General features: G+C 42.4%; 1 protein-coding gene across 1 annotated transcript in view; it reads right to left on the bottom strand.

The window, feature by feature from the left end:
- LOC140482607 (glycoprotein hormones alpha chain-like) overlaps window positions 1–12,533 on the bottom strand; it is a 40,995-nt gene extending 28,462 nt beyond the window's left edge. The window contains exons 1-2 of the mRNA XM_072580125.1: window positions 12,419–12,533; window positions 2,162–2,273 (exon numbers count right to left, since the gene is read on the bottom strand). Of these exons, the coding sequence (XP_072436226.1) occupies window positions 2,162–2,273; window positions 12,419–12,421 (115 nt within the window). The 5' untranslated portion in view covers window positions 12,422–12,533. The remainder of the gene's footprint in view (window positions 1–2,161; window positions 2,274–12,418) is intronic.
- Window positions 12,534–13,542: the final 1,009 nt, after the last annotated feature.

Raw genomic sequence — 13,542 nt, 5'->3', positions numbered from 1 at the left:
GCCCTTTGGTTGTGTGTGCCTTACATGAATCTATATTTGTTGTAAACTGTGTAATATTTCTTAGCCATTCCCTATTTACTGGCAATTCTTTCAAATCTTTTTTCCCAATCCACCACAGTCAACCTGCCCCTTCATCTCCACAATTTTTTTTCCCAGAGCTAAAACCTTTGTTTTAGAATATTATTCAAACTTCATGCGGACTTCTATCATATTATGATCATATTTCTCAAAGGTAGGGTTAAGGAAAACCCCAAAGCCTTTTATTCATATATGAAGAGCAAGAGGGTAACTAGGGAAAGAGTTGGCCCCTCTCAAGGACAAAGGAGGAAAGATATGCATGGAGTCAGAGAAAATGGGTGAGATTCTTAATGAGTACTTTGTATTAGTATTCACTGAAGAGAGAGACATGGCGGATGTTGAGGTTAGGGATAGATGTTAGGTCAAGGCGGCATAAGGAGGGAGGAAGTGTGTCTTCTAAAGGGCATTAAGGTGAACATGTCCCCAGGTCCGGATGGATCTATCCCAGGTTACTGAGGGAACCGAGAGAAGAAATAGCTGCCACTTTAACCGATATCTTTGCAGCATCCTTAAAATTGGCAGAATTCCCAGAGGAATAGAGAATTGCTAATGTTATCCCCTTTTTAAGAAGGGTAGCAGGCATAATCCAGGTAATTACACACCCGTGAGCCTGATATCAGTGGTAGAAGAAGACTGGAGAAGATACTAAGAGATAGGATATATACCTATTTGGAAGAAAATGGGTTTATCAGTGATAGACAGCATGGTTTTGTACAGGGAAGGCCGTGTCGTATAAACCTAATAGAATTATTTGAAGAGGTGACAAAGTTGCTTGATGAGGGAAGGGATGTAGATGTCATATACATGGACTTTAGTAGGTATTTGATAAGGTTCCTCATGGTAGGCTGATAAAGAAAGGTAAGTCGTATAGGGTCCTGGTTGTTCTAACGAGTTGGATAGAGAACTGGTTGGGCAACAGGAAACAGAGAGCAGTAGTGGAAGGGAGCTTCTTAAAATGGAGACCTGTGACTAGTGGTGTCCCACAAGGATTAGTGCTGGGACCACTGTTGTTTGTGATATACATAAATGATCTGAAGGAAGGTGTAAGTTGCCTCATTAGCAAGTTTGCAGATGACACTATGGTTATTGGAGTAGCAGGTAGTGAAGGGAACAGTCAGAGAATACAGAAAAATATAGATAGATTGGAGAGTTGGGCAGAGAAATGGCAGATGGAGTTCAATCTGGACAAATAAAAGGTGATGCATTTTGAAAAATGTAATTCCAGAGTGAACTATACAGTAAATGGAAAAGTCCTGGGGAAAATTGATGTACAGAGATATCCAGGTGTTCAGGTAGGTGGCAATGCAGGTCAGTCGAGTGGTCAAGAAGGTATACAGCATGCTTTCCTTCATTGGACAGGGTATTGAGTACAAGAGTTGGCAGTTCAAGTTAGAGTTGTATAAGACTTTGGTTCGGCCACATTTGGAATACTGTGTACAGTTCTGTTCGCCACATTACCAAAAGGATGTGGATGTTTTGGAGACAGTGCAGAGGAGGTTCACCAGGATGTTTCCTGGTATGGAGGGTGCTAGCTATGAGGAGAGGTTGAGTAGATTAGGATTATTTTCATTGGAAATAGGAAATTGAGGGGGGACCTGATTGAGGCCTACAAAATCATGAGAGGTGTAGACAGGGTGGAGAGCAAGAAGATTTATCCCAGAATGGATGACTCAATTACAAGGGATCATGAGTTCAAAGTGAGGTGGGAAATGTTTCAGGGAGATATACATGGAAAGTTCTTCATGCAGAGGGCAGTGGGTGCCTAGAATGTGTTGCTAGTGGAGGTAGTAGGGGCGGGAATGATAGCATCATTAAAGATGTATCCAAACAGATACAGGAATGGGCAGGGAGCAAAGAGATACAGATCCTCAGAAAATAGGCGGCAGGTTAAGATAGAGGATCTGGATCGGCGCAGGCTTAAAGGGCCGAAGGGCCTGTTCCAGTGCTGTAAGGTTCTTTGTTCTTTGTTATTTACAGCAAGTCTATCTAAGCTAAATTTAAAATAACCCAAACTGCATCATATCATTTCTTCAAGAGTGATTTAATCTCAATCACATGCTAATCATGCCAGCGCAATATTCACCTGGTATTGCAGCCTCCACTTCAGGGAAAGATCGCACACCCTGCTCTACCACGAATAGAACAACCAAAGCCAGTCCTCCACACTTCATATAACGAGCCATCCTGCACACAGGCTAAGAAAAAACATCAACCATTAAACATGGTTACTACTATTGTTACATTTCAAATCAATTTAACATATACTGAGACCATTGATACAACTGCCTTTGCCACAACCCTTCCTTCCCCTTGACCAGCAAGATCCCACTGCTATAACCCTGAACACATAATTTGCTTTAGTTTAGCAACAGCAAACCAAAATATTCAGACTTCAAGTTCTCAACTCAAAGAAAGGAGAGCCTGTACCAGACACTTGCCAACCTCTGTGTGAAAAGATTGCCCCTCTGGACACTTTTGTATCTCTACCTCCAAAGGGAGAAATTCTCAATCTGGAGAGATTGAGATAATAGGAGACCACAGACCTCTACTGTGTTCCTCTTGTGATGTAAGAAATAAGGATGCATCCAGTGTCCATGACAATCATGTGTGCAAGAAGTGAGTCCAACTACAGCTACTGGATAACAGCTTTTTGGAGCTGGAGCTATGGATAGAGACATTGTGGAATATCTGTGATGCTGAGAATGCCATAGGCAGCATGCTTAGTGAGGTAGCCACACCACTAGTGAGGACTGTAAAGGCAGAAAGGGAATGTGTGACCATCAGACAAAGTCACATGCTGAGGAAGAAAGTGTAGGAATCTCTGTGGTCATCCACCCAACCTCCTCCTTCTCAAACAGGTAGAGGCTTCAATACATAGGGAGGGATGGCCTCTCAGAGGAAAGTCACATTAGCCATGGGTGATGGCACCATAGCCATGGGTGATGGCATCCTGCTGCAGGAAGGGATGGAAAATGAGTGGCTATAATGGTAGGGGATTCAGTAGTAAGGTATACAGATAGGTGCTTCTGTGGTTGCAGATGTGAAATCAGGATGTTATCTTGCCTCCCTAGTGCCAGCACCAAGGATATCACCAAGTGGCTGCAGGACATTCTGTAGCAGGAGGTTGAGCAGCCAGTGGGTGTGGTACACAAAGGTACCAACATCATGGTAAAAAAAGGGATAAGGATCTGAAAGCTGAATGTAGGAAGTTGGGAGATAAATTAAAATGCAGAACTTCAAATGTAGTAACCTCAGGATTACTCCAGTACTAGCAAGAGCAGGAATAAGATCAGTGAATGCATGGCTGAAGAAACAGTGTACCAGGAATGGGTTTAGATTCTTGAGGCTTTGGGACTTTCTAGGGAAGGTAGCACATGTACAAGCTTGACAGATTGCACTTGGGCAGAAATGGGGTAAATAGCTTTGTGGGGGCTTTCGCTAATTTGGTAGGTAAAGTTTCAAACTACCATGGCAGGGGTATGGGAACCAAAATGGAGGCTTAGCTGATCAGGAAACAGGTGGTAGAACATTTGCTAGTGATATATCTGCAACTTGGAAAGACAAATTATTAAAACGTGTCCAGCAAAATAAATTAACCGGATTGTGCTCTTTATACTTCAATGCAAGCAGTATTATAAACTAAGCTGATGGACTGAGGGCACAGAAATAAATGGCAGCATGATACCACTGCTATAATGGAAACCTGGCTAATGGAGAGGCAAAGTTAATAACTTATTAACCCCTTATTTGGGTTTTCAGACAGGATAGTGTGGGTGACAAAGACAAGATTAGCAGTATGGATCATCCAATGATAGTATTCATTGGAGTTTAGAAGATTAAGGGGAGATCTAATAGAAACTTACAAGATAATACATGGCTTGGAGAGGGTGGATGCTAGGAAATTGCTTCCGTTAGGCGAGGAGACTTAGAATTAGAGGGGGTAAATTCAGAACAGAAATGTGGAGACATTTCTTCAGCCAGAAAGTGGTGGGCCTGTGGAAGTCATTGCCGCAGAGTGCAGTGAAGGCCGGGACGCTAAATGTCTTCAAGGCAGAGATTGATAAATTCTTGATGTCACAAGGAATTAAGGGCTACGGGGAGAATGTGGGTAAGTAGAGTTGAAATGCCCATCAGCCATGATTGAATGGCGGAGTGGACTCGATAGGCCGAATGGCCTTACTTCCACTCCTATGTCTTATGGTCTTATGGTCTTATTTACAATCGTGAAAGGATGATATACTTTATGGGTTAATTAAATGAGGCTTCATGGGTTGAGTTTAAGAATAAAAAAGGATCATTTACACTACTACATATATATTTCAGATACCCCATCAGTGAGGGAGATAGCAGATCATGCATGAATGTAGATAAATTTGAGCCTGTTGGATTGAGTGGACATTAATAAATAGGAGCTTATAAGTATCTCACTATCATTTGGGTTTCTCAAACAATAAAAGTGACATTGAGCGTGAACTATTCATGTACTGTGTCCAGGAAAAAAAATGTTTAAACTATCTTACAAGCATAATGAGAGGAGACACAATTCTGCATTTAGTTTTAGAAAATGTGGTTGGGCAAGTGGGTAAAGTTATAGCAGATGACTATATCAGGGATAGTGACATCAATTTGGTTGGATTTAGTCTTATGGAAAAGGACAACAATCAGGATTAAAAGCTTTTAATTAGGGAATGTCAATTTTTTCTTTATAAAGCTGAACTGACTGAGGTGGACTGAACAGGACTGCAAAAGGATACATCAATGGTATACCAGTGGAAGGCACAAAAGTGAGATCCTTGGGGCACAAAGCAACAAAATCCTTCAAAAATAAGAATGGCACTGACAAATATGGACCTCCTTGGCTGTCTAGAAAAATACAGGGAAAAATTAAACAGTAAGAGAGCTTACTGTTTAATACTCACAAAACTCAATACTGCAGTAAGAAAGTATAAGAATCAAGAAAAAACAAAATGAAAGGAAATGCTAAAATATTAGCAAGCAAGATGAAAGAAAACCCAACAATGTTTTAGCAGTATACCAAGAGCAAAAAAAAGCTAAGGGAAAAGGTGGGAGCTGTCAGATGAAGAAGGGAACATCTTGAAGATCCAGAGGATATGGGAAAAATATTTAAATTGTTTTTTGTCCTCGTAATCAGGAATCGGATGTTGTGGATATTTAATCCAAGACAGGCAGTGTGAAATATTGGACAAAATATGAGAGAGGAAGTGTTAGGAGTTGGAATCCTTGAAAATAGATGTCCGCAGGACAGGATGGATTGTTTCCCTAGGATTAGAATGTAGACCATAGTACAGCATAGGAATGGGCCCTTCGATCCTCGATGTTGTGCCGAACATGGTGCTAAATTAGACTAATCCCTCTGCCTACCCTTGGTCCATACTCCTCCATTCCTTGCATATTCATGTGCTTATCTAAAGATCTCTTAAATGCCCGTATCATATCTGCAACCACCACCATCAGTGGTAGTGCGTTCCACACTCAGACCACACTTAAACAATTTGCCCCTCATGTCTCCTTTGAATTTTCCTCCTCTCACCTTAAATGCATGCCCCCTTGTTTTAGACATTTCAGCTCTGGGGAAAAGAGTTATACTGTCAATCCTATGTATACATCTCATAATTTTAAAGATGTCTATCAAGTCTCCCTTCAGCCTCTGGCACTCCAGAGAAAAAAACCTGAATTTTTCTAGCCTCTCCTTGTAGTTCATACACTCTAATTCAGGCAACATCCTGCTAAACCTCTTCTGCACCATCTCCAAAGCCTCCACATCCTTCCTGTAATGTGGCGACCAGAATTAAATGCAATACTCTAAGTGGGGCCTAACAAAAGTTTTGTAAAGCTGCAACATGACATCCTGACTCTTGTATCCAATTCCCTGACCAATAAAGGCAAGCATGCCTTATGCCTTCTTCACCACTCTACCTACTTGTGTAACCACTTTCAGAGAGCTATGGACTTGAGCCACAAGATCCCTCTGTCATTGTTCAGGATTCTGCCATTAACTGTATAGTTTTTCTTAACATTTGATCTCCATATGTGCAGCACCTCACATGTACATGAATTAAACTCCATCTGCAATTTCTCCGACCATATCTGCAGCTAAGTATATCCCAGTGTGTCCTTTGACAACTTTCTACACTAGCCTCAACTCCATCAATCATTGTATCATCTGCAAATTATGAACCCATCCATCCACATTTTCATCGAAGTCATTTATATATATCAGAAACAGCAGAGGGCCCACTATAGATCACTGTAGAACACTACAAGCTATGGTCCTCCAGCTTGAAAATCAATCTTCAACCTCTGCCCTCCGCCTTCTCTGGGCAAGCCAATTCTTAATCCATGCGGCCAGGTCACCGTGGATCCCACGCATCTTAATCTTCTGGATGAGCCTACCATAACGGACCTTGTCGAAAGCCTTACTAAAGTCCATGTAGACAATATCCACTGTTCTACTCTTGTCCGTCACCTTCGTTACCACCTTGAAAAATTCAATCAAGTACATAACACATGATCTGCTCTGCATAAAGCCATGTTTTTCCAATTGCACGTAAATCCTATCCCTAATAATTCTCTCCAGTAGCTTCCCAACCACCGAGTGAGGCTCCCAGATCTATAGTGTCTGGAATTATCCCTATGACTCTTTTTGAACAGAGGAATAAGGTTGGCTACTCGCCAATCTTCCTGAATCTCTCCAGGGGCTAATGAGAATACAAAGATTTTGGTCAAGGCCCCAGCAATTTCCTCTCTTGCCTCTCTCAATAACCTGGGGTAGATATCATCAGGCCCTCGAGACTTATCCACCTTAATACTCTTCAAGAGACCAACACCACTTTTTTCTTGATCTCAAAATGCCTTAACAAATTAGCATGCTCCACAAAAATTGCACAATACTCTATATCCTTCTCCTGGGTGAATACCAATGCAAACTACTTGTTTAGGATTTCACCCTCATCCTCTGTGTCCAAGCATAATTTCTCTCCTTTGCCCTTGAGTGGTCCTGCCTTCTCCCTAATTATCGTCTTGTTTTAATACATGTCTTGCAGAAACATCAGCCATGACAGGATTGTGTGGTGTTGTCCTGAAAGCCGGGCAGTTTGCTACAAGCAATGATCTACTTGCCAAGGTAATTTCATGGCTCCATCTTGCTCTCTTAATTCCCTGCTTGTGTTCTTTCCTGCTTTCTTTATATTCCTCATAGGCCCTGTTCAATTTTAGTTTCTGAAACCTTACATATGCCTCTTATTCCCTTTTGACTAAATGTATTATCCAAGGGTCCCTTCACCTTACTGGAACATACTGGTTCTGAACTCTCATCACCAAGCCATCATCAACAATGCCAAAATGTCAAATGTGGACTTGCCTGTTAACAGCTCCTCCCAGTTAGCACCTGCCTAATACTGATGTAATTTGCCCTCCCCCAATTTAGTGCCTTGACACAAAGTCCTGACTTATCCTTATTCATAGCTATAGTTGTGATCGCTTTCAAAAATGCTTCCCCACTGAAAGGTCATACAAAACCAGGTTATAGTCCAACAGGTTTATTTGGAAGCATGAGTTTCAGAGCACTGCTCCTTCATCAGGTGGTTGTGGAGTATATCGGATCGTGAGGCACAGAATTTATAGCAAACGTTTACAGTGCAATGCAATTGAAATGATACATTGAAAAAGACATGGATTGTTTGTTTAATCTAAAAACTAAAAACATTGATCAGGACTTGGATCCAGTCCTTCAGAGTTCCCTACACGCCCTCATCCCATGTACTTCTTGCGTAGACGACATCTACTGCCTTCCGAAGATACACAAAGCCAACACACCAGGACGTCCCATTGTAGCAGACAATGGGAACCTGTGTGAGAATCTCTCTGGCTATGTCGAAGGCATCTTGAAACCCATGGTGCAGGAGATTCCCCAGCTTCTGTTGTGACACTACAGATTTCTTATAGAAACTCAGCACCCACTAGCCAGTCGAACTGGGAACATTCCTCTTCACAATGGATGTTTCACACTCTACACCAGCATCCCCCATGATGACAGCCTCAGTACTCAACACCAACAATTGCCAATCTCTAAGCACCATCCTACAACTCATCCATATTTTCCTCGACCACAACGTCTTCACCTTTGACAACCAGTTCATCATCCAGATGCACAGAACAGCCATGGGGACCAAATTTGCACCCCAGTATGTCAATATTTTCATGCACAGGTTCGAACAAGGCTTCTTCTCTATGCAGGACCTGTACACCAAGTATATTGACGACATTTTCTTCCTCTGCATCCATGGCGAGGAGTCACTGAAACAACTACACAGTGGTATCAATGAGTTTCATCCCACCATCAAACTCACTCTTTGGTATCTGTCTCATTCTTGGACACATGCACTCCATCAAGATGGGCACCTCAAGCACATCACTCTACCGTGAATCCACAGATAACCTCACGAAGCTACACTTCTCCAGCTTCCATCCCAAACATATTAAAAGAGCCATCCCCTATGGATAAGCCCAACGTATACAAGGATCTGTTCAGATGAGAAGGAACATGATGAGCACTTGGAAGTACTCAAGAACGCCCTCGTAAGAACAGGGTATGATCTCAACTCATCGACCGCCAGTCCCGACGTGCCACAGCGAGAAACCGTAATGACCTTCTCGGGAGACAGACACGAGCTGCAACTGACAAGGTACCCTTCATTGTCCAGTACTGCCCAGAAGCTGAAATGCTACGCCACGTTCTTCACAGCCTGCAACACATCTTCGATGAGGATGCACACAATGCCAGGTCCTTTCCCACGCCTCCACTTCTCACCTTTAAGCAACTACCAATTCTCAAACAGATCATTGTTTGCAGCAAACTGCCCGGCTTTCAAAACAACACCATACAACCCTGTCATGGTTGATGTCTCTGCAAGACGTGTCAGAGTGTTGACACGAATACCACCATTACAAGTGGGGACACCACCCACAATGTACGTGGCATGTACTCATGTGACTCGGCCAACATTGTCTATCTCATAAGCTGCAGGCAAGGATGCCCTGAGGAATGGTACATTAGCGAGACCAAGCAGACCTTACAACAACGGATGAATGAACACCGTACATCAACCGCCAGCCAGGTGTGTTCCCTCCTAGTTGGAGAACACTTCAGCAGTCCAGAACATTAAGCATCGGACCTTTGGGTGTCCATCCTCCAAGGTGAAGTTTGGGACAGGGAAAAATGCAAAGTGGCTGATAGCCAAGTTCGGTACCCATGGGGATGGCCTCAGCCGGGACCTTTGATTCATGTCAGACTACAGGTAACCCTACTGCATTACACACACTCTCACACACATGCATGCAAGTGTGTACACACACACACTCTCACTCCTGCAGACACATGCACTCACACAGACCCTTTCTCATACACAAGCTCTTTCTCATATACTCACACATACACACCCACACACTCATATCCTCTCATCGACTTATACCCCTTTACACTCACGCAAATACACACACTCTCTCACAGATAATCACACCCTCTCCACACACACACGCATCCACATGCACGCATACACATATGAGTTTGTGGTGTGAATTTGCACTTGCAGAATTACATTTTATTTTGCTCAAAACCTGCATGAGTCCATGTAAGATTCTGTAAATCCCTTTTTTAAAAATAGAATCAGTCTGAACATTGAGACACAGACAGACAGACTTTAACCAGACTTCAATGCATTATCTGAGCTGACATGGCACCTATTGTTAAAGTTCACTTGAGAATGTAACTTTAAAGAAATTTTGGGATTTACAAAAGAATTGAAACCAATAGGTCATTCTAAAAGATGAGAGATTTAACAAATAATCCAAGTCATTTTCAATATATAATTTCAGTACATCACATCATAAACTTTTGCTGTAAATTTTGTGTTTTATGATCTTATGCTCCACAACCACCTGATGAAGGAGCAGCATTGCATAAGCTAGTGGTTCCAAATAAACCTGTTGGACTACAACCTGGTGTTTTTAACTTTGTATACCCCAGTCCAACACTGAAAGTTCAGTCACATGGCCAGGCATATTAGGCAGTACAAGATCCAGCATGACCCCTCCTCTAGTTGTACAGTCCACATACTATTTCAAGAAACCCTCTTGGATGCACTTAATAAATTTTGTCCTGTCCAAGCCTCTTGCTCTAAAGGAGGCCCAGTCAATATTGGGGAAATTAAAGTCACCTGCTAAGACAACTCTCTTTATTGTATCTTCCCATCATCTGCCTACATGTTTGCTCCTCAATGTCTCGATGGCTGTTTGCTCCTCAATGTCTCGATGGCTGTTAGAGAGCCTATAGTATGATCTTTTTCACGTGATTGCACCCATCTAGTTTTTGAGCTCTATCCATGTTGCCTGAGTGGATGAGTTCTCCAGTACGTCCTCTCTGAGTTCAGATGTAATATTCTCCCTGATTAGTAACTTAACTCCTCCATCTCTCTCTTTACCTCAAGTAAAACAACAAATCTCTGGAACATTGAGCAGCCAGTCCTGTCCCTCTCTCAACCAAGCCCCTGTGATGGCCACAACATCATAGTCTCTTGTATTGATCCAGACTCTAAGCGCATCTACCTTACCTTTAATACTCTTTGCGTTGAAGCAGCTTTGAGAAAATAGCAGATACTCTGAGGATTACTTTTCAATTCTTGTTAGATACAGGTGAGGTGTTGAAGGACTGGAGAAATACTGATGTGGTTCAATTGTTTAAAAATGAAATGCCAAAAAATTATAGGCCAGTTCAGCTTTCTTTGGTGGGCAAGTTGTTGAAATCAATCCTGAAATCAGATACTGTCATTTAGAGAGGCATGAACTAGTTAAGGATAGAATGACTTTCAGAGATAGTCATGCTTTATAAATTTGATCCTCCTTGTCACTACCTCAAATGAGGGTAGTGCAGTGGATGTTTGTCATGTGGACTTCTGTTGAAATTTGTTGAGAGGTTTGGACCTACACACTTTTGACTGAGGTAGAAGTGTGGTATTAACAATGTGATATTTTAAAATGAAATTAAATCAACTTACCAAGGACAAGATCTGGGGTGGCTCAGTGGTTAGTACTGCTGCCTCACAACATCAGGAACCTGGGTTTGATTTCATCCTTGGGCAAGCGTCTATGTCAAGTTTGCACATTCTCACTGTGTTTGTGTAGGTTTCCTTCAGGTGCTCCAGTTTCCTCCCACATTCCAAAGATGTGCAGGTTAAGTGGATTGGCCGTGCTAAATTGGACATCATGATCAGGGATGTTCAGGCTAGGTGTTTTAGCCATGGGGAATGTTGGGTTACATGGAAAGGGAAGGGGGCTGGGTCTGGGTGGGATACTCTTCAGAGGTTCAGCATGACTCAATGAGCTGAATGAGCTGCTTCCACACTGTCGGGATTCTATAATACTAAAGAAATAGAGTCATAGAGATGTATAGCATGGAAACAGACTCTTCAGTCCAACCCGTCCATGCTGACCAGATATCCCAACCTAATCTAGTCCCACCTGCCAGCACCCGGCCCATATCCATCCAAACCCTTCCTATTCATACACCCATCCAAATGCCTCTTAAATGTTACAATTGTACTAGCCTCCACCACTTCCTCTGGCAACCCATTCCATACACGTAACACCAATCTGTGTGAAAAAGTTGACCCTTAGGTCTCTTTTATATTTTTCCCCTCTCACCCTAAACTTATGCACTCTAGTTCTGGACTCCCTGATCTCAGGGAAAAGACTTTGTCTATTTACCCTATCCATGCTACTCATGATTTTGTAAACCTCTATAAGGTCACCCTTCAGCCTCTGACACTCCAGGGAAAACAGCCCCAGCCTCTCTCTATAGCTCAAATCCTCCAACCCAGGCAATATCCTTGTAAATCCTTTCTAAACCCTTTCAAGTTACACAACATCTTTCCGATAGGAAGGAGACCAGAACTGCATGTAATATTTCAACATGCACTCCAAGGTCTCTTTGTTCAGCAACACTCCCTAGGACCTTACCATTAAGTCTATAAGTCCTGCTAAGATTTGCTTTCCCAAAATGCAGCAACTCGCATTTATCTGAATTAAACCCCATCTGCTACTTCTCAGCCCATTGGCCCATCTGGTCCAGATCCAGTTGTAATCTGAGGTAACTCTCTTCGCTGTCCACAACACCTCCAATTTTGGCGTCATCTACAAACTTACTAACTGTACCTCTTATGCTCACATTCAAATCATTTATATAAATGACAAAAAGTAGAGGGCCCAGCACCAATCCTTGTGGCACTCCAATAAACCATAAAATGAAATATCATGTGCAACTTACCATTGTTCTGTAAGTTGTTGGCAACCTGATGCTGGTTATGATGCTTTGCTGCTCTGTCTAGCTTTGCTGCTGTCCAGCTGGATCTTGCTGTATTTATACCAACAGTGACTTGTTATATGTACCTGCACCTGATACATTGGATTAAGCACAGGATAAACATCAGCTCAACTGACGCAATTAACCTCTCAGCCAAATCCTGCCCAAGAACAAATTGGTGGATAAGCCATTTAACAATTGCTCAATTTCTCAAATTACCATATTTTAAGGGATTAAGGTATTTTAGGCTACCAGTAACTCCAGACGATTTCAGTCACTGTGACACTGAAAACGACCAGAGGATTATGATAAATCTGTATTATCAAATTTGTGAAAAACAACTTTTGAAATGACTAAAGTACAAACCTGAAAGTAATTATTAAACGGAGGATAACAACACTGCCCACACTTCAAGGTATGAATCATTAGGTGCAAGCTTGCCACCATCATTTTAAATGAATTGGTTCCATTAACAATCAGGCTGGTAGTGAGGGACATCTATCAAAAGCAAGTCATTTCCTCACAAGGTGTTTTGATTCTTATGCTGACCCATATGCACTTAGCTTTTCCCTACATGAACCAAATACCATCATTGTACTCACCTACTCTGTGCTTTGGGGTTGCAGAGTGGCTCAATGCTTGGCACTGCAGCCTCACAGCACCAGGGATCCGGGTTCAATTATTGTCATGAGTGACTTTGTGGAAGTTTGCATGTTTTCCCTGTGCTTCCATGGGTTTCTGCCAGGTGCTCTAGTTTCCCAAAATCATTTGCTGCACTCACATGCTGCAAGGGTATTTTTTTATTCATTCAAAGGATGAGGAAGTCGCTGGCTAGCCCATCCCTAATTAAGAGTCAGTTCAGAATCAAGCATATTGCTGTGAATATGGAGTAACAAGGCGATCTGCTCGTTCTAGGTATTACCCTAGTAAACTTTCCAACATTTCAACGTCCCTGCAATATGACAGGGTGGCACAGTAGCTCAGTGGTTAGCAGTGCTGACTCACAGTGCCAGGAACCCGGGTTCAATTCCAGACTCAGGTGACTGTTTGTGAGGGTATTGCACATTCTCCCCATGTCTGTGTGAGTT

Source organism: Chiloscyllium punctatum, chromosome 11, assembly GCF_047496795.1.
Source record: "Chiloscyllium punctatum isolate Juve2018m chromosome 11, sChiPun1.3, whole genome shotgun sequence".
NCBI classification, from domain to species: Eukaryota; Metazoa; Chordata; class Chondrichthyes; order Orectolobiformes; family Hemiscylliidae; genus Chiloscyllium; species Chiloscyllium punctatum.
Note: the sequence above shows the minus strand (reverse complement) of the source record. Positions and strands in the feature narration are given on the sequence as shown.